The 22,544-nt window shown below is 28.9% G+C and overlaps 2 protein-coding genes and 1 long non-coding RNA gene across 3 annotated transcripts in view; all 3 read right to left on the reverse strand.

Annotated features, from left to right (window-relative positions):
- Nucleotides 1-561, reverse strand: part of LOC105109743 (uncharacterized) — a 1,655-nt gene extending 1,094 nt beyond the window's left edge. The window contains exon 1 of the long non-coding RNA XR_839320.1: nucleotides 208-561. This is a non-coding gene — a long non-coding RNA (uncharacterized LOC105109743). The remainder of the gene's footprint in view (nucleotides 1-207) is intronic.
- A 2,244-nt stretch (nucleotides 562-2,805) lies between these two features.
- On the reverse strand, nucleotides 2,806-4,772 carry LOC105109744 (uncharacterized). Its single transcript, XM_011004536.1, has 2 exons — nucleotides 4,199-4,772; nucleotides 2,806-3,446 (listed from the first exon to the last, which is right to left on the reverse strand). The coding sequence occupies exons 1-2, from the start codon at nucleotides 4,492-4,494 to the stop codon at nucleotides 2,978-2,980; spliced, it is 765 nt and encodes a 254-aa protein (XP_011002838.1). The 5' UTR covers nucleotides 4,495-4,772; the 3' UTR covers nucleotides 2,806-2,977.
- A 14,039-nt stretch (nucleotides 4,773-18,811) lies between these two features.
- On the reverse strand, nucleotides 18,812-22,541 carry LOC105109748 (fatty-acid-binding protein 2-like; the record flags this gene model as incomplete). Its single annotated transcript, XM_011004539.1, has 10 exons — nucleotides 18,812-19,289; nucleotides 19,456-19,500; nucleotides 19,924-19,975; nucleotides 20,064-20,138; nucleotides 20,246-20,282; nucleotides 20,745-20,813; nucleotides 21,368-21,470; nucleotides 21,568-21,643; nucleotides 22,035-22,257; nucleotides 22,381-22,541. Coding segments are annotated over 10 exons (939 nt in total), but the record flags the coding sequence as incomplete, so codon positions are not given.
- Between the last annotated feature and the right edge of the window lie 3 nt (nucleotides 22,542-22,544).

The following is a 22,544-nucleotide window of genomic DNA, read 5'->3' on the forward strand; positions in this document are numbered from 1 at the left end:
AATTTTAGTTCTTAAATTCATCAATCAATCCTTTCATTTATGTGAGAGACCTATATTTAAAATGAACATTTACCATAAATTAAAGGTATTAAGTATTATTAGATATATTATTATAAAACATGCTTTAGTTAAGGAGTTATTGATACTTCAAGTGCAAAATGATTATATAAAACCATGATAAAAATGCACTTTTAAGTACTAATCAACTGGTTTCTGCTGCTCATCATTGTCTTGGAAGGAGAAACTATTGATTTAGAAACTGATTATTGTTATTATCACAGACGTAGAGCGACAGCCTCAGTTGGTCTATTGAGAAGCTCACGTCGAGGTGAGGGAGATGGCTATTATCTTACCCATGTCCACGAAGGAGAAGATCACAATCCAATAAGGAAAGGGGTTGTCGAGTTTTGAGGTTGTGATGGAGAGAGATATAAGACTTGTTCTTATGAGAGGTGTTGGGAGGCTACAATGTGAGAAACTAAAAGAGAAAGAGGGGTTATGGTTTGATTAGGTTTTTTTTTTTAGAAAAACAAAAAAGAAGTTGTTGTAAGTGGTTTGATATCATTGATTTGGTTATGGTGGAGATTAATGAGGCTAAGAAAGGAAACAATTAAGGCTTGATTGTGGTAGGATTAACATTAGTGAAAGGTTATGCACCGTGTTGGGGAAATGAAAATAGGGTTTTTTTTTAAGAGGAGAATTTTTCAATATGTTTTGTTTTGTTTTTTATTTGCTCCCAAGAAATCTTTGATCTGCCCTCTATTATATATGGTATAGGGTTGTATTTATTGTATAAAAGTTTCAAAGTCCTAGGTAAACACAAACTCCATCTTTTTTTTTCAAATTTAAATTTATTTAAAATTTAAAAATAAAAAAACTGAAAATATTCAAATAATTGTTTTTTAATTGAAAATCAAGAGAAAAGAAGCAAAAACACTTTTTGTGGTCTCCATTATCACTTTTTTGGTGATTTGTTTATATATATATATACACACACTATGGACATAGTGAATATAATTACATTTTGTTTTTATTAGTTTCAATCTTTTTCTTGTTGTTGTTGATTTTATTGTATGTCTCCTTTTAAATTTTGTGCTCTTGCTTGAAAAGCCCCCTACACTGATTCCACTTATCTCATCAATTTTTTTTGCTCATGCACTTGTCATATATTTACCAATTCTCTCAATCATATACTAGATAAGTCTTTTGACTCTTTTAATGAAAAAATTAGAAAAATATTTTCTAAGCAATCTCACTTTATTCATTATGCTCAGCAACTTGGCATTTAGTTTATGATTTTTTCTATCTCTTTCATTTCCTATATTTCAAATTCTCTAATCAAAACGCCTGTATATTTTTTATTCTTTCATGGCCTTGGTATTCCTTTTTAAGATATTTCTAAATGGCCTTTATAGACTCTAGATTCATTATTCTTGTAAATATTGTGCTTGACCAGCAGCATGTAAAGCTGATTCCCATATATCTAATGCTTCAAGATGAACTATCATTCTAATAGCCTAGGCTTCATAGTTAACACCATCAAAATTTGGTGGTGAAACATGTGAGATGGTTGCTTCAGTTTTCATTGCTTGGTGTTTTTTTATTTTGTATTTATGATTTGGTTTGTGTTTACAAGCACTCTTAACTCACAAGTTCCTCGAGAAATCTACTCGGATACCAATTGTTGATGTAGCTAAGAACAAAATGAGAAGAGAAGACTTCAAACGTGCAAGAAAGAAGAGCTATACTCTTTATTCATAGGATAACTCTCTTAGATAAGAGTTTTGGGTTGACAGGAAAGCAACGAAATCTGCTAATTACATGAACAACAACATTCTAACAACAAATCTAGAAAATAAAAACAAAATTTTATTCCTAAAGACTTTGTCTTCGCATACAAATTTTGCAGTTGATCACATTAATTCTTAGCAACACTTCAGATCATGTTTATCTTTTTAGGTATTCTTTCAACAGATTTTGACTTTCACATTGATCTTATCGGAGTCCTAGCTAGGCAATATATCCCGACAAGAAAACATCAGCACAATGAGTCATCTTCATTTCTACCTCTGACTTTCGCTGTCCATCGCACGAAGTTCAATTAACAATATAATATTACTCTTATGGATGCATATCCATTATTGTGCTTATATAATAAATATTGATATTTTATTAGTTAACTATTAAAATTTATTTTAAAAAAATAGATAAAATAAATAACTAATAAAATATTAGTAATTATTTCATCCACTATAATTGTTTAAAAAATATTTTCCCTCTTACCTGAGGAGCCGTTTAGGAATGTTTTTCTAACTATGTTTTTTTATTTTTTTATTTTTTTATTTTATTTAAAGTTAGTATTTTATATTTTTAAATCGTTTTAATATAAATATAATATTGTTTTAATATATTTTTAAAAAACATTACTTTGAAAATATCATCTAGGTGTTGTAACCTTTAAACCTTTTCCACGCGGTTATATTCGCTAAATTATTTGGAATAGGCGTTAAAACTAGAAAAATCTGGAGCTCAAGCATTTGTGCTGCTTCATCTGCAGAATCTATGGACGGTGTTTGATTCTAGATTGGCTGATGGATTCTTCGCCTTCAGGGTTCTAAGCTACAGAGCGTCCTCCAACCCTCCAAGGGACCAAGCTACATCTGCATCTTCCTCGAGAATTCTGCGGTACATGGGAGCAACTGATCTGGGTTTAAGCCGGCTCGTAGTTCCTTTCTTTTTTAATGAGAGACAAGGTGGGCACACGGGTTCAGACTATCATCGTATGATTGTAATAGCTTGAGGAAATAAAAACAGAAGGAGAGAATGTGTGTATTCCTCTAGACATTCCATTTACTCGAAACACGTACAAAAAGGGGCAAGCAACATGAAAAACCCAAAAAAAAAAAAAAACATTTCCCTACATCCCCATAACATTGATAGTCTCCGCATCAGCACAAGTTAAGATGGAAGTGTCAAGTCAATGATCAGTTTTTTCACAATATGAGTTAATCGTGCCACATTGCTGTAAATCAGCCAAGGAGAATGACCGCCAGGGAGAAAAACTTTGTCGTGGGGATGGCAACGAGGCTAGATTGTTATGAGAAGCCCTGGATCTTGGGTGTAGAGGTGGAAGATGTGGGGGAGACTTTGAAGTTGAAGTTGAATTTGAATCCTCACTAGCACTGCTAATGCTTTCGGAACTGCTCATGGCAACTGCTAAAGCCAATGTGCTTTTGCTAGAGCTAATAGGTCTCTTTGATATCCCAATTCGGTGAGGGAAACCCCTGTTCTTCTCCCAAAAATGATTGAAAGCAAGTAGATTTCTGCGTTTCCTGGTAAAAGCATTCTCTGGTTTAGCAATGTCTTTAATGGAGGGAGAAGAGGATGCATCGGACAGAATTGTGAAAGACTTGGATTTACCATCATAAAACTTTGATATACCTCTCCTGCAAACATTTCTCCATCATCAGTAAAAAATGAAGCAAACAACACAATTTTTCCAGTGTTCAATATGCTAAAAAGCATCCAAAACAAGAAAAGCTCATCAAGAAAAAAAGAAAAGAGCAGGCAGGTGCCGATCAGTTTATGAAATACCCAATTATTGTCTGTGCTATATTCTCGAATCATAAGATGCCACTCTGAATAAATAAGTTCCTCTAATCATAACTTGCAAGCAATTTATAATTCAAAACTTGAAAGAATATCAAATCCATAAGAAAATAACTAGATGCCCATATCCCCCAGTTAATCAAAAGCTCATGCCCATGCCCAGAACCCAAAAACAACGGGGGGACAGTAATAAGAAGAACACACTTGCCCTGCTCGTATCTTAATGGGTCTTATTTATGATCCAGATGAAGACTGACGGTAGCAGAGATTGAGATTTGCTTGCTTCCTCGGCCAAATCAAATCCATAAGAAAATAACTAGATGCCCATATCCCCCAGTTAATCAAAAGCTCATGCCCATGCCCAGAACCCAAAAACAACAAAATCAAATCCACTCAAATTTCCACTTCTAAAGACCCCCTTCGATGAAAGCAACACTTAATTAACTAAAGTAATATCAGGTTCCCATCAAATTCAGTATTAAATACAAATAATTAATTAAGTTGAACAAAATAGATCACTGATTTATCCCAAACTACAAAGAAAAAACTAGAAGGAGCCCATTAAAGATTTGTTTATGAAATTATTTACCTGATAGGCAAAACCTCCTCTAATCCGTCCATAGAATCAAGGGCCCCTTTAAATGCACTTTGCACCTCATTTTCATCCAACCCATCTTCTCCACCGCCCGACAGATCACTGTCTTTTCCGATCGACGACTTAGAAGATGTCGTCAAAGACGACGGACTACACTCCTCCGCCATCTCCTCCCTCCTCCCGACCGGAGACTCAAAAACCGAGGACGTCACAACACACCCTAATCTTCCGCGTGGAAATCCCGTGGAATCCATATCTATATTACAAGTACTATCTACTGCTATTGACATGCCTATAGACAAGAAAAACCAAATCCCTTTTGTTGTGCGTCTGTCTGTTTAGAGATTTTGAGGTTTTACCCGTTTTATCTGTGCTTAGTTAGAGAGATTTGGATTGAATTAAAAAAAAAAAAAAAAGAGCATGCGTGATGGGGTGGGGTGGGGTTTGATTTCAGCTATATATATATATATATATGAGATTTGGCATCTTAGCCATGTCAACTTTAAGAGCTACGCGAGGGAGTTGTCAACGAAGTGAGGAGAGAAGAGTTTCTTTTTAGTCTAGCCTTATCCTGATGCATAGTAGTGGATGGATGGGTGTTCCAATATCCTCTAAAATTTTATTATTGTCCCTTCATAAAATAAATAAATAAATAAATAAGCTTGTTTTCCAGCGCCCGTGGTTTTACATTTGCTGATTTGTTTTTCTTATCTAAAACTTTTTTTGCTGTCCTTTCGATTCCTAGTTTATGGAATCTTGTGTGTTCTCCGACGGATAAAGATATTATATTGTATCAAAATATATTTATTTAAATAAATTAAAAATTGGTTTTTAATTAATAATTTGCCTGTTTGAAAATAATAATGCAGAATATAAAACAAGTTGGAAAGGCTAACGACTGTAAATTAAATTATCCAAATATATTTATGATCCTTCATAGTTTTTGAGATTTAATTGACAGAAGAAGAAGAAAGAAATTAGGTATTGATGTAAAATTAAATTAAATATATCTCTATCCATAAAGATTCAAGAAAAAGCTTGGGATTTGATATAAATATTAAAAGAAAGTATGGCGTTCGTTTTTTTAAAAAATAATTTTTTTGTTAATATTAATTTTTTTTTGTATGTTTTAGTGTTTTGATGTTTTAATCTTAAAAATAAATTTAAAAAAATAAAAAAATATTTTAATATAAAAAATACTTTAAATAGCAATCATAATCCTATTTTAATAATCCACTTGTTTAAATTTAAATTCTTACAAAAACTGATGTATCAATTGGTTAGCAATAAAATATGAATCTTTCAAATGATAAATAATTGATAATTTATTAAAAAAAAAATTTGACGGTCAATATCCAGTGCAGATAATCAGAACAACAAGATTCATTGTTCATTATGCTCATCGGTGGATCCATTCTTTTTTTTTTCCCCATAAAAAATAGATGATAATATTTTATTTTATTACACATTTTTTTTAAATAGTTGCATTACATGAAAATGTTTAACTATCAGCCAATTCATCTTGCAAGCTATAGTTCTTAAACTTAATCCAAAACCCATTGAGCTTTTGTTTTTAAACTCATATATGAAATGAGAATCATGAAAAGAGGTGCAACAAATCATGAAAAGCCGAGCTCAGAAGTTCATGGTAAGTTAGATTTCAACAATTTTTTTCCTAAGTTATTAATTTTTTTAAAAAAAATTGGTTGTTTCTTTTTTCATGAAACATATATCACTCGATTGCAAAAGAGATAGAAGGATAATTTTTTAACCCGTCTAAAACTCAATCCGAATTTATGGTTGGAGGTCGAATCATCATATGGATTCAATAAAAATCAGGTTTACAATATCTCAAACACTACAGTTAAGGATATATCATCATATGGATTCAATAAAAATCAGATTTACAATATCTCAAACACTACAGTTAAGGATATATCATCATATGGATTCAATAAAAATCAGATTTACAATATCTCAAACACTACAGTTAAGGATATACACACTGATTATAATTTATCAACTATCGATTCCTTATAATCAGATTTGAGCTCCCAATCTCTGATCATTTATGCAACTGTATGATAACAAATTAGAGCTTAGATGACCCGACTTAGAGCTAAAACAACCCAACTTAGAACTGAGATAGCCAACTTGAGGGACAAAGTGAATGTCCTCGAGTAGTTGTTATCAACCCTCACTAGTATATGTGGTTTTTCTCATCATTCATTTGATCTTGATGAAGATATATCATTTTCTCTTTTCTTTTCAGCTTTTATCCACTAAATAAATTGTATAATAATATTTTTCAAATTAATAATAATAGTTTGATTTTTTATGTTAGTTTTATTCTTTTAAATTTTTTTTATCTTGTTTTCTTTATTTTAATTTTTTAAAACATATTAAATACAATATTGACGAAATTACTAATGAATTTTGAATCACAAATGAAATGATCGACAAACTAAGTTCCAAAAAATTCAAAAAAATTACAGAACTTGCTACTAATAATATATAAATCTCCAATGATAATTTGCATTTGATTATCGATAGAATTACCAACAACTTATTTTGTTGGTAATAAGCGATAATCCTTAATGGAATTATCAATGAAATAATGCTAGTAAATTATAAATAATTAAGATATTATACAATTAATTTTCATACAACAATCACTAATTAAATAGTTTCAAAGAAATTATAAATAACTCTTGCATCATATTAATTCACAAAACAAAAAAAACTTTGTCCAAATGCTATGTGTATAATATTTAATGAAATCAATTTCATTTTGTTACCGTAGGCTCACTTGTTGCTTGGTCTGAATTTTCTTTCCCTTTGTTTTTTTTTCAACTTTTATTATTTAATATTAGATTTTTTTTTTATTTTTTTAATATTTAAATTATTCATATATTTATTTATTATATATCTAAATTTATATATATATATATATATATATATATATATATGGATGTATTGAATATCATTATCTAGATTAATAGTTTTAAAAAAATTAATCCAATTGATCCAATATAACATTATTTTAATATTAAATAAAATCATCTTAAATTTTTTAAAAGAAATAATTTAATATTTTCTAAAGTATTTTTGATAGAATTTATTTTTTTCTAAATAAAATTTTATAATAGCACGTTTTGCTTAAAACGAACTAAAAATGTAATTAACATTAATTCATTTAACAGAATTCCAATTTATAATCTTGCCATGATTTTTTAAATAATTATTTTGGTCAAAATAAAGAAAAAAAAGAAGTTATCCATGGATTGCCCTGAAACGCAACCCAATTGTTACAACCTGAGGGGACAGAAAAAATATGAACAAACAGGTGGTGGGGCCAATAAAAATAAAAAAAGGGGTGGTGTGGTAGGGTAGTGGTCCAAAATTAAGACACGTTCAAGTATCTTTATCTTCTTACGTTTCTGATCGAAGACATTACGTGGAACTGACCAAACTCTTCGGTCCAAATTCATGGTCCCACACGTTTTCATTTCACGGTTTTCTAGAACGCAACTCCTCCTTATCTTTATCTCATCCCTTGAATCCCACCCACCCACATTATCCAAACATTATCCTTTTCTCTTTTATCTTGCTCAGTACATTAACAGATAATGCTATATTAATTGCTTCATATTTTTTATGGCGTGCTCGACAACAATATCCTGCGCCGACTTTACCCCTAGAATATTTTAGAAATTTCCAAAATTTTTGTTAAAGAGGATACACCTATTTTAATTTTTATCCATTGTATATTCTCTTATTTATTTATTTATAAAAAAAACTGGATGCCCAATACTTATCAAAATTAAATAGGTAATAATTTATATTTGAAATTCTTTACGAGTTCGTGTTATATTTCTTTAAATTATTTTGGCATTAACAAAAGCTAGAATATAAAGGGAAAATGTGGTAGAAAATTAGTGAAAACATTCACGATGAAAAAATATATTTTTTTTGTTTTTTTCTCCTTACGAACCAACTTAAAATTTATTATTGGAACATTGAGATTTTTATACGAGGTTTATTAATTATAATCAGTTTTATTAAAAATAAATGATATTTTTTATTTTTTTAAAAATACAATAAAATGATCAAAATAATATTTAAAAAAATTAAAATTGATATTAGGGTTTTATTTTTTATTTTTACAATAATTATTTTTTGTTATTATCAAATCAGATGATAAATAATTTAACATTTAAATAAATATAAATAAAAAAAAATTAGCACTTGTAAGAGGTACTATATATTTTAGAACAGCTCGTGTATCACTTTTTAATGCCCAAAATCATTTTAGGCGCCCAAGCATTTTTTGTTTTTAGAAGTGTCATCCTGCTTTTTTTTCTTTTAGGCCAACACACGTGGTATATAATGATACAATTTGTTATTGATTTTTTTTTCTCCCTCTCCTTTCTTTTATTGGTTTTTATTGTCACTTAGATTTTTATTTTTTTATTTTTATTCTTATAAAATTTTAATTTATTTTTAATTTTATCATTCAATTCTAATTTAAAATGTTATTTTTTTTAATTTGATATTTATTTCTTTTTTTTAATATTTTGTTGAATTGAGTTTTCTTTTCAATTGCACTCTTCAATTAATTTTTAAAATTTTAATTTTGATACTCATTTTTTTAATTTTTTTCTTTTGTTAAATTAATTTTTCTTTTTAATTTCACCATTTAATAAAAAATAAAATTTATTTTGTATTTTAATTTTGATCCTTATTATTTTAATTTTATTCCTCATTATTTTAATTGTTATTTTTTATTTTGAATTCTTTTGTATGATTGATATTTTTTAATTTTATTTTTTAATATTTGATTTTTTTAGAATTAGGCTTTATAATTTTTTTAGATAGGATGTTTTCGGTCTAACGACTTGGATCATGAGTTTATAAAGTAAATATGTATTAACATTGCTTTTTTGGTTTTTTTTAACTTGTTTTCTTCTGCTTTCATCGTTTAGCATTTTTTTTATTTAACAAGCTTTGTTATTATTTTAATTTTTTATTAAATTATTTTAATTTCATAATTTGGAACCTGAGTTTGGCAGAATAATCCATGTCAGACCTTAATTATCAAGATTATAGATTTATAATGCCAACTCGAGTTGACTTGAGCCAAATATTTTAGATATTTTTATTTAATTTCATACTTTCGCATTTAAAAGATTAAGAATTAAATTTTATCATTTATTTTTTTGAAGAAAATATTTTTTTCCTTAATTATCATGTTTATTTTTTTTTATTTAGTCCTTGTTATTATTTTTTTTATTATTTAATTAAAATAAAACTAATTTTTTTGACATAATTTTTTTTCTTCAAAAGCATTTATGGCACTATATATATATAAAGTCTGGCTCCATGGTAAAGCGTGTAACCACACACACCTAGCTGCATCCACATTTTCTTTCTAACTAATAATACATGAAGTGAACTGCTATATTTTCGAGCCAAAACTTTAAACTAATGATTAGATGTTGATTGTTACTACCAATCATAATTGTTCTTACATTTCTCTAATATATTCAAGTATAAAATAATGATTAAAATATATTTCTCTAACCTTTCTCAAACGTTTCTCCAATATTTTAATCTAATGATTAAAGTATAAAATAATAATAATAATAATAAGAGCAAGCGCAAGTCTTTAACCTCTCGACCTCAAATCTAACGTCATTATCCTTAATTAAAAGTTATATATAGACTATTAATAATACAAAATTTTAGCCATATTTCAAATCTAACGTCATTATCCTTAACATATTTCTTAACACATATATAAATTTAAAGAAAAGAAAAGGTTATCTAAAATTAATAATAAAAAAGGTTTTAATTAGCTATATTTCAACCAAAAAAAAAAAAGATCTTAATGCATAACAAGTTATATTTAACAATAAAATTTTTATTTAGGGGTGTTTTAGGTTTTATGTCAGAAAAAGTATATTAGAAAAAAATTATTTTATTTTATTTTGTATTTTTAAATGGATTAAGGGGTGTTTTAAGTTGAAATTAGTTTGAGGAGATTGTAAAAATATATATTAGATAAAAATAGGTTGATTATTGGTTTTTTACTCAAAAAAATCCCAGCCTTATTTTCTGATGGCCTCTCCGATTACTGAAATCTAAGTAAAAAAAATGGCATCATCTGTTTTATTTTATTTTTTTAATTAAAAGAACGTTTCGTAGGCCCCCCGAAAAAGAATACGAAGGCCAAGCAAGCGGGCCACGTGTGCCACATCTTTTTTCTACTAGGCCAGCAGTGCGGGCCGCATCAATTTACAGCACAATATCTAGTTATATGGTGTCATTTCCTTACAATGTTGTGGATAAGGATAATTTCAATGGTATAATTTAGAACCAACATTTTATATGAAATAAATAAATAATAGAAAATAAATATATAAAATTGATAATGAGTATCTTCCACAACGTTAAGTATTTAGAATATTACCCCAACTCAATTTGGATGGTGAAAATCTTTTTTAAAAGTAATGAAGAAACTATTCTACTAATAATCCTTCATTATCGAATTGATTTAACATGCGCGTGGATGTATATATTTATATATTAAAAAAACAGTGAATAATTTTGTTAATATTGTTTAAAAATAATTATAGTTCAATAAATTTTTAAATTTTTTTTATATTGAAGTGCATAAAAATAATTTTTTTATTTTAAAAATTTATTTTTAAAATCAGCACATCTAAATAATTCAAAATACATAAAAAATTTATTTTTTAATAAAAAATAAATTTTTAAAAAGTACAATTTAAACCACATTTTCAAACAGTATTCATCATCTTCACTCACTATAAAATTTAATGAATTTATTTCTTGCATGCCTTATGTTTCCGTTGCTTCATCTATTTGACTTCAATATGTTTTAGTCCTATCAATATTATTTATTTGATTGTGTAATTGTGGTTGATTTTTAAATAATATTTTATGTTAAATTATATATTAATAATTTTTTTGTTTTTAAAAATTATTTTTTACATCAATATATCAAAATAATTTAAAAACACTAAAAAATATATTAGTTTAAAGCAAATAAAAAAATAAAAAAATTAATTTTTTAAAAATATTTTTAAAATACATAAATAAATAATTAAGAGTTCAAAGGTGGAGTCAGGAATTTGTGCTGGAGGAGTCATATAACATACTGAGATACATAAATCATTTATATATAAAAAAAATGTATATAATAGTTATAGATATTTGGAGAAAATGCAACTTAGAAAAAAAACATTTTATAGAAAAAAAGTAAAACTTTTATAAAATAAATGTTCAACTTTAAGAGATTATTTTAAAATGTGGAAGGACAGTGGATTTCGCCTAAACCCGTAGTGCCGTCCCCGCAAGAAATTCATGCATCAGATTATTTGTCCACAATGAGGAAGCATCGTGAGCAGATTTAGATTATTGGCCGTCCATCGGATCATTTATATTTTTATATATAAAAAATTGCGTTGCTAATATTTTTTTAATAAAAAAAATTAATTATCAACTCAAAATATAATTTACACTCGATGGTATATATTTTTTTTAAATATTGATATAATAATATATTAAATAATATTTTTTTAAAGAACTATTAAAACAGTAAAATATTAGATTGACTTGGATTAACTTGTGAAATTTATGAATTAGGTTATAAGATTGTGATAATTTTATAGAAAAAAATCAAAATAAATTATGAAGATCAATTCTTAATAAATTTCATGTTGAAAGATGAAATTGCAAATAAAATATAAAATTAAAAAACAATAACAAACTACTCGAGTCAACTTAGGCTAACATGTTAAACCCATAATTCAGGTCATAATATTGGATAACCCCATAGAAAGTGATTCAGAAAAGAAATACAAAATTTAATTTCTAACTAATCTAATATTGGAGGATGAAATAAAAAAAATAAAAAAAATAAAAAAACAACCTAAGTTAACTCGGGCTAACATGTTAAACTTGCTAAATGAGATATGAGACCAAAATTATTTTATAAAAAATAAAAAAAATTATAAAATTTTATTTTCAAGAGATCCAATGTTGAAGTTTGAAATTGAAAAAAAAAATCCATGACATCACGATAATTTCACAAAAAGTAAAAAAAATAAAAATTATAATGCTCAATTCTCAAACAATCTAATATTAAAAAATAAAATAAAAAATATATGCCTTCTCAATTTTACCCCCCTTCAATTTTTTATCTTTTAAATTTGATTCTCATTCTTTTGATTATTATTGGTTTTATTTGAAATAATTTTTTAAATTGACTTTGTTTTAGGATTTAACCCTTTTTTTTGTTTTTTTCCTATTTCTCCTATTAAATTTAATTATTATTATTTTTTGCTATTTTTTTCTTTTAAAAGTTTTTTAAATTGATATTTTTAAAGTGACCCGTAATAAACTTTTTTATTGGACCTAGATCTAGGTTTCATGGGTTACAAGTTTTTATTTTTCTTTGTCTAACCTTTTTTTTTTTTTCATGTTTCATCCTTGAATATTTATTTAATTAGAGACTTGGATCTTTTTTTTCTTTTTAAGCTTTCTTTTCATGGAATTTTTAGTTGGTCTTTAAAACAACTTGATTATCCCGAGTCTATTTATTTATCGTAATTTGTTGGGTTTTTTTGGCTAATTCTTTAAATTGATATTTTTTTCCTTGATTCCACCCTTTAAATGATTTTTTAAAACATTGTATAAGATAAGAATTCTTTTTTCTATTTCATCCCTCTTTATTTTTTTATTTTGAATTTAGTTCATATTCTTTTAATTGCTATTTTTTTTTATTAATGCTATATATTTTTTATTTATTTACTTTCTCTAGGATTTTTCATTGATTTTGAAAATAACTCGAGCTTTCTCGGGTCTTTTTAATTGTTTTTTTTTGTAGATTTACTTTGGCTAATTGATATTAAACTAGTTAGGAATTGAGTTTCTTGATTCAACTCAGATATGAAATTGAATAAGTTGTGAGTTTGAAACATTTGCCTAGGTTTAAAAGTTTCACTTGAGTTTTCTTAATCCTCCTCCTCTTTTTAAGCTTATGTTTTTCTAGTTTTGTAATTCAACATTTATATCATTAATAATTAGGCTTTGTTTTCTTCTTTATTTTCTTTCTATATGGTTTTTTTAATCATTTTTTTTTGGTGGTTTCCCCTTTTTTTTTTTAGGGTTGTCCATATATCATCTTTTTTTTCTCGGCCGGGTCTATGCCCTGAGTCCTATTTTTTGAAAAAGATTTGAAACATGTCTGTGTTAGTTTTTTTATAAATGATTTTTAATTTCACCCCTTTATATTTTTTAATCTTTTAAATTTGATCCTCATTCTTTTTATTGTTATTTATTTTGTTTGATATCATTTTTTAGATTCTTTTTTTATAATTTTATCCTTAATGGATTTTTTTTCTCTATGAAATTTGATGCCCACTCTTTTTAATACTATCGTTTTTGCTTTTGCAAGTTTTTAAAATTGATATTTTCTTATGATTTTATCCTTCAAAATTAAATTGGTTTAGAATTAAGCTTCTTGATTTAACCGAGATCCAGGATTCCATGAGTTACAGGTTTTAAAGATTAGACTAGGTTTAAATGTTTGCCTTAGTCTGTTATTTTTTTTAAGTTGTTTTGTTTTTACCATTTTTTTTAAGTTTTGCTTTATTATTTTTTACGGTTTGCCTTCTATGAGGTTAGTTTCGATTTCATAACCAGAATCATCAATTTCAAAGGTTAGTATAAGTTGACATTTTTTTTTTTAAAAAAAATTGATGTATCTCATTTTCATCTTTCAACATTTGATCTATTGAAAATTGACCTTTGTGCTTTCCCCCCCCTTTCATTTCAAGTGGTTTTTTTTATGTGTTTCTTTTTATAAAATTATCCCGATCTTATATCTATATTCAAAGAGTTTGTAAGTTAATCTAGTTTGATTAGGTTTTATTTTTGCAATTTCACCATTTAATATTGGTTTTTTATACTCCGGATGGGTTTAGGTCCCAATTGATCCAATGACTCGGATCTCTAGCTATTTCGCCTTAAATGTTTTTACATTAAAAAACTATTTGATTGACCCGCGGTGGAGTGTGGACCATAAATCTAGTAAAAAACTAAAAGCCTTAAAAGATTCATTATGGATTATATTCTATTACACTTCAATCAGGTTATTCTATTCTACCTTTTAAAAAGAAAATAACTTGAATCAACATACTTAATGGCATGACAATACATTTATATAAAACTTTTACCCTAAGCACACAATGTAGCTATAGATAGTCAAGTGAAACCCAATAGGTAACATTATTGTGGTAAAGGTTGTAATAGCAGAGGAATCATTACTGCAAAGTAAGAGGGGGAGGTCATAAATGTCTATATTGTAAAATCAATTTTCAATGGAATGGAAAATACATATACGGTAAAATCGTAACCATAGAATACCACCCTAATTGAAATGCATACATTTATCTCATACACTATAGGAATGGTGAGAAGATATATATTTTACATCCTAGAGGGACTATAATTATAGATACTATTAGTTCTCGTATAGAAGTTCCTATAAAAATGAGAAATTCTTTACCTACCTTTAAGTGCGATTTAAACTATTGATTTACATAATTGGGACCAATTATGTTTACAACGAAACCTAGAAATTGATCACTGATCCAATTTGAGTACCTCTACAAGATATACCTCAACAAAAAACTAAAAAGTAAGGGTAGAAAGTGATTGAGTTTAGTAATTCCTCGTATAAAATTATTGACTTTAGAAATATAATACTATAGAGAAGACAAAATTGTTTCAAGCACCAATAGAACCAAAACGCCCATTGTTTCAAAAAGAGAAGGACAAGTTACTCACATTTCATTTGATGGTCAGAGGTGAATTGAAATCAAAGCAGTGAGAATTTTAAAGATTCCTCAAGGGAAAAATAGAGATGTCTCCTACGTTGCCCCTAATATGTGGAAGTATAAGCATAATTTTATAAAGTCATTTGGTCTGAATGCTACATGAAAAACATATGCTAAATGAAGGAACAAAAAGACTTAGGATGTAGAAGTGCACAGCATGAATGATTAAACAAATCTTGATTCCTATATATCCACTCATGTAGTACTTGACTTCAATATATGATATATAAGATCTATCTATATAGATGTCATCATGTACACTTAAAAAGTTGTATGCTTTGGAAGAAGCTTAAACAATTTATGAAGAGATTTTGATTGATCAAAAAGAAGGATCTACGTCAACCAATATGCTCTGGGCATGACTATACATAACATAAAAATCACACTTGAAATGGGTGGACAATTAGATAAAGTTACAAGTGTTGTAGCAAAACTAATAAAAAAAGAGAGGAAATTGGCAACATTAAAATTACTTTCTAGAGAGGTTCGTTTAATATCCAAAAACTACTCAACAATAGTTGGACAAGTAAGGAATACTGGGGTGAACTAGAAAATTTTACATAAAATCGAGCCTAGCTTTTAGTTAACTAAATATCCTATAGTAAAAGGAGAAATTATGAACTATATAGACATCCTAATAGGAGTGGTAAGAATTCGTATTGAAACTTGATGTAGGTAAATAGAGGTACATATTGGAGTTATGAGTTAATGTTGTGTTGGGATTAATATTGATGGTTATAAAGATAAACTAATAATAAAACAACATTGAAATGGAAGAAGTGTATGCGAAAAGTTAAAAGTAGTGATTTTTAGTATTGAAAGATATATGAGTTAGGCAAGGGAAAAAAAGAGGATGGTCGTGATTGACATAAATCATAGAAAATTAAGAAAGAAAGAAAAAATCTATTATGATTAGTGTATGTGGTGTTGGCCGTAAAAAGACTAAAGATATAAGACACTTCAAATAAGTTAAAAAATATGTGTGTTAAAGAATATAGACAAGTTAATAATGAGTTCAAAATAAAATACAAAATCCAATTAAACTTTTGTGTGTGTTTGATAAGAATAATAAATTGGTCATGCTATACATAATGATGTTTGGAATTTTTAATGAATGATGGGATATTAATATGAGTACCTTCTTTGATTATAAGAGAGGTATGGTTGGAGAAAATGCATAGCAGGAGGTACAAGTAGGTGTTTAACACTTTATTCATCTTGTGTATTTTATTTAACGGCTCGATTACCATGCACATCAGCGGCTTCATTAATTTCATTTCGCATGCAAAATGGATGGTAAGATTAATTTTAATCGCATCTATCTTTAATTAGTTTGTTGTTATTTATAAATATATTTTAACTTGAAATATTTTTTCTTACAGGCTATGACTTTTGAACGTATGTCGAGCCTAATATAGCTTTTTATAGAGATGCATATGCAAAATGAAGACCACCAAAAAGGAGTGCAATAGTTCGTCGATAACTATGCTCAACACTTTGTGGTATGTTCGTTCAACCATTTTCTTTTGTAAGTTATTATTTTCTTGAATTGAATTTGATGGTTTTAGTTTTTATTTCCATGAGACATATAACAGCTAGTTGAGGTAGAGATACGTTGACAATCCTTTAACCCACTTGGATTTTGATCCGAATTTGTGGATGGAGGTAAAATTGTTTGTTAAACCCGATAGAAATCAGGGGTACAAACTCTTCAACACTACAGTCAAGAACTTGTGGACAGCTTGTAGTGTTTCAATTATTGGGAGCTCACAATCAGTATCGAGCACCAATCTCAAGAGTTTGCGACCTTGAAAGAACATATGACCTATCTCACCAAAAAATATGAACGACTCTCGGTGGATTATGAAGACCTTTACTGCATGGTTATAGACATGAGATCATAAATGGGTGGTAATGTGTGTACCCCCTCTTTTTGGCCGTATAGTCCTGTGATCGACCAACCTCTTCCTCTTCCTCCTCTTCCAGTGCCGTCATTATTCTATTTTAATTTTACATATAAATTTGTAGTGAATATTTGGATCTTATATTATTCAAATTTATTTTTACATAGAATTAATACAATTTTATTTTTTTAATTATTGTAGACAGATATATTGATGGACACAATTCGTTAGTATATTCCAGAAAATTTGAAACAATTTACTTCATATGCCACCATAAAACTATAACATCTCTAATGGAATAATTTCTTCGGTACTTTATAGAGGGTTGAAATAAAATTATAATAAATACCATTATCAATCATCAACAGAATTATTATGTTGGTATATTAAAGCATGCATTTTTTTTGTGTATATTTTTCATTTGTAAAAGCATCGGTGTTATTTTATTTTTATTGATATAAATGAAATTACCAGTAATTGGTTTAACAATGGACGGTTTCTGTCCATGAATTTGTCAATAAAATTCTTACCGATAGAATGGTAATGTAAATGCTAATAAAAAATTCTATTAATAAAACTATTAAATATGGTAATTTATTGAAAATTTCAGGTTGTGACATTAATATTCAAGGTTGTTACAACTATCTTTAAGCCATCATAGCTCTTTTTTCCATTTTCTAGTTTATCTTCAAAAAGATTTCTTTATGCTCTTCTTCATGGGTGATTTTTCTAATACCAGATCATGCAAGTATTCATCTTCCCTTTATGGGTTTGTCAACTTGCATATTGCCTCTCTTGGGCTACTTCTATCTTTCTTTTAATGCTAGGTTTCTATATTCTTGTTTGCTCCCTTTAGCTTACACCTTTACTTGTTTCTTCTTTGGATGTTCTTCATTCAATTACTCCTGAGATTTCTCTCTTCCATCTACACACAACTCTGATCCTTGAAATGCTTCATTAGATTAAGCTAGATTTGATGTTTAGAAAGGAAAAGCGAGATATTGTGAAAATATATTTCATTCTTATATAATATTACAAACAAGAGGAAGTTTATATAGACTTAGATTAATATTATAATATTTTAATGGATATATTTATACTAGAATAGGGATAATTCTAAATTAACTGATTTTTAAGTCATTGAGTTATTTTTTATAAGGAGTTCCAATAATGTGTTTTTGAGAATTCATCTCACTAAAAAAAATAGATTATGAAAGAAATTTTATAATTCATATAATTTATGTTATACTCTATTTATCTATTTATTACATTTGATTAAGACATGTAGTTAAAATTAAATTATAACATTCTCTATTTAAAATAACTTAATAATTTTAAATTTTAAAAAATCACATAAATTTTTTTATAAACACATCATATAATCTTCCAATATAAAATCCTCATAATTTTAAATTATATAAGAAAAAAGATCTCAAGTAAGAAGATGATCGATTTTTAGATCTCAAATCTATATGAAATACATGAAAAGATCTGAAGTGGTTTCGCCCTCCATTGTTTTAGGATTTGTTGTTCTCATTATTTTTTTATATAGTTGGCAGAGATGATCAATTCATGGTTTTTTTTAAAATTTTGCTTGCTTTCACAATCCTATTAAGTTTTTTTTTTTGCTTAAAAAACAAAGTTACTCATAAGAAAATTCTTGTCTGTATATTAACAAATGTGTCCGCGGGAGGCTAATATACGGGGGGCAGTTCAGGGAAGAACCATGGTCAATACCGAGTGAAGCCACTGACTGCAAGCGACAGTATAGCCTATGTCAAAGGAACTCTGGTCTGTATATCAACACACTGCAGTCAAACATAAATATTCTCTTTGTATCCTGAATGATAATTCTAATAACTTGGATCTAGTTGGGGGCGGCAATTCAGATGCAGCAAAACCCCCATAAGAAGAAAGCTACAAAGATTCGATTTTGTACAAGTTCTGGTAGCCCCCCTTTTAATCTCAAATTGGTTTGACCTAGATCTATTTATTGAATAACATGCATGACCTCCCACCCCAAACACTTCATAACTGCACACTCCAGTGTATTGAAAGGCAGTAGATCTTTATAGTCAAGAAATATGCGACCCATAAATCAGCAGCCAATTGTTCATAAAAAAAAATTGAACAATGGAAGCTTTATTGGATCACCCTAGTACTTCCCGATAATGCTGGCAACATTCTTGCCAATCTCTTCCTTCGTTTGCTCTGAGACAGGAATATCACCTATGTACATGTCAAAGAAAGCTCCTGTAAAGTAAAAATAAAAGTTGAGAATCTTAACTCTAAAACATAAACTATCCTCCATCCCAGCCTCTCTTTAATCATGAACTGCCTCTCAATATCTCTAGAAAATGTTGGCACACAAAATAATCAACTAATAATTTGGAGACAAGGAGCAGGATAATTCACTCACTACATAAATCCTTGCTACAAACCACTCCAATTTGGTTACCTCCAACTGCAAGAATAGAATCTGTCAGTTGCCTATAAAATGTGGCAATATACAAATGCAGCAATATACAAACGAAAAGATATTGTTGGATCATTCATGCGCCTTTACATGGTACAATACAGGAGGGCCTTCTTGCTTTGCTAAAATGGAAAGCCCTTGTACAGATGACAAAATGAGCGGGTCATCTAACTCCAACAATTTCTGTTCTTTTTTTTATTTTTTATTTTTTGATTGACAGGAATAAATTCATTAATGAAAATGATCGAGTTAAAAAAAAGGTGAATGAGATGCCCTTCTGAAAAAACAGAGAACTATAAACTAATATTGCAATGCTTTCCACTCACTTTTGGCAAATGTAAGGAGATGCTGCTAAATAACTCCAACAGCAGTGCATATAGAGTGTAAGATTTCCAACCAATAATGACTTACTTTCAGTTATTAGTTGCCCATCAGCTGTCCGTCGAAAATCAACTGTTGTTCCCTGCACAAATTCAATTCAAAGTTGATGCAATCCAATAAGTATGTGTAGAGGCAAAGCAAAGATATGCACAAACCAGAAAAAAAATTACCGCAGGTAGTGGAATATCTTTTGTGAAGAATGAACCAAACGTAGTCAGGCAATGGTAATCAGTGTCTGGGTTTGTCTGAGAGAAGTCAAGAAAATTGTTTGAGAATCAGAATCCTGACTGGACATTTTCCTTCTATTACAGAACTGGTAGGAAAAGAAACGATAGCAAGTAGAATAAATTACCTTCAATAAACGGTTTCGAAGTGATTTCTCAAAAGCACTACAAGCACATAAAATAAAGCATGTAACTAGGTGTTGGTGCTTATTTTCATCATCAGTCTTACAATTTCAGCCATGACTTCAGGGAATAAAAGGTTAATGAGTCTCCAACAAGCAGGGGCAAAACTATTCCAGGTGAAGCTCAGCCTTGTTAAACAATGTAAATAATCTGTATTCTAGTTTTTTTAAAAAGATCTAGCAGGTTGCGTGATTGAACTTAGGAACACTATTAACACACCCCGTCTCACACACAATCCCCCATGGCCCAGAGGATCCTAAAATTTTATTCGAGACACTAATAGATGACATGATGTTTATATCCTCCCTCTCTAAAAATATTCCAGTTTTTTTTTATAGGTCTACAAACAGTATGCTGAGAATGTCCAGCTTATACCAAGGTCTTGCAGAAATCAGAGGCCCACCACCAAATTTCAAGTACACTAACAAACAAAGTTTGACTTACTCCCTAACAGTACTGATTTTTATCCCATTGCAGTTAATCACAAGCCGAACAGTCATGGAGATGTCTTCCCTGCAGTATCATTATAAAAACTCGAATAAGAACAGTATCTGAGAATTCATCAAAGTGAATTAATCGAGTTGCAGAGCAATGAAAATGAAAAGGTCTGAGTACATGAATGTTAACAAACAACTCATGGCTAAGGCTAGGATGATAATTATGATTTTAAAGCATCACGCAAGTGACAGAAATTTCATTGCAAACTCCTACTATGTTAATTGATTAATGCTCCAAACATACAAAATTTTTTGTTTCATATTACAAAACTAACTTTCAATGGAAATATCATTTACTCTATTACAAACTCCAGGAGAACATACTTAAACTACAAAATTTATTAGATCTTGTATATAACTTCAAAGTTAAGAAAATGAAAGATTAAAACTTGGAATGAAGTGAACAGTTAACAATGAAAATTTTCCTAAAAGTTTCACTCTCTTGATTTAAAAATAAGTTAACAATAAACCATATAAAGATAAACAAAAGATGAATAGCGATGCAACAACATTTTAACTTCAGAAAACCAAACATGGACATTGTGTTCAGCAAAGTCAGTGTTCATATACCTGAGAAGGTCCTCATAAAAGTCACGGTGTTTAATTAATTCACCCATTGGAATGGAAGCATACTTTGGGCCCAGTTTTTCACAGACAGAATTAGGATGAACATCTATAAGAAATAGCAAGTTTCACTAAGTCAATGTCGTGGACATGAAAGAAACAATCTAACAAAAAACAATCCTCAATTGAAATGTAAAAGCACTTACAGAAACCAAAAGCATAAATCTTCAGAGACTTTATTCTGATTATTGTCATAGTTCTGGATCCAGTACCAACAAGAACCTTGTAAAGCACATTGAAATTGTTCACAGTGATTGAAAAATGGGATGATCGATGACAGGAGTGATCTCAAACAGGAAGACAGCAACCCTCAAAGTTAATGTAGGTACCAATTTTCTGATAATATTTCAAGCTTAACAATTAGATAGGGAATAAAATTCAAATAGTAATAAGATGTTTGAATTTGAAGCATCTAATTTCTATTGTTGTCTCAAAACCCTAATGTAAAACAGACTAGAACATACACAGCTTTTAGACACACACACAAACACACATGCAAGTGCACGCAGCAAGCTATTTTTAGCACAAAACAGGTCCCTTGTATCCAGCTATGCCAACACATAATGTGCACACATGAAGTTTAGTGCAATAACATGAAATTTAGAACATCTACCTCTGAAGTTAATCTAGATCTTTCCTCTCCAGCTACGATGTTGTCCAAAAACATTGGGAACTCAATGCCAGTTCTGGGCTCAACAGCATGTCTTGTCCAGTTTAAATCAGAAAATGAGAGGCCTGGACATCCACGATGCACAACTTCACAAGGCCCTTGATCTATGGATGCATGCACTTGTACATCACCATTCTCCAAAGGAATAGCTAGTACATTTGAAGCTCTTACGACCAATAAGAAAGCAAAGTTTAGATGGTTAAAGAACAGCATAAAGTGTGAGAAGTAAAGCTAAAGAACAGAAAGTACACAGAGAGAAACTTATTTTATTATATATCAAATGACTCACAAGTTGTTGAATGGTGGTACCAGAGAAGCAGCTAATGAGAGGACAGGGAATGACTGAAGTCTTTCAGCTTCCCCAAGTAGGAGCCTCATCACAAAACTTGAGATCGTGCTAAAAACTACAGGAGGTGAAGACTCTACTTTTGATACAGAACTGAAGCCTAAACC

The sequence above is a fragment of the Populus euphratica genome, unplaced genomic scaffold, assembly GCF_000495115.2.
Source record: "Populus euphratica unplaced genomic scaffold, PopEup_1.0 scaffold229.1, whole genome shotgun sequence".
NCBI lineage: Eukaryota > Viridiplantae > Streptophyta > Magnoliopsida > Malpighiales > Salicaceae > Populus > Populus euphratica.

Bases quoted from the DNA above. Each gene is read 5' to 3' on its own strand.
- LOC105109744 (XM_011004536.1), bottom strand. From the start codon at position 4,494: ATGTCAATAGCAGTAGATAGTACTTGTAATATAGATATGGATTCCACG. The intron at 3,447-4,198 runs GTAAATAATTTC...AAATGTTTGCAG, and splicing joins GAGGAGGTTTTGCCTATCAG to GAGAGGTATATCAAAGTTTT.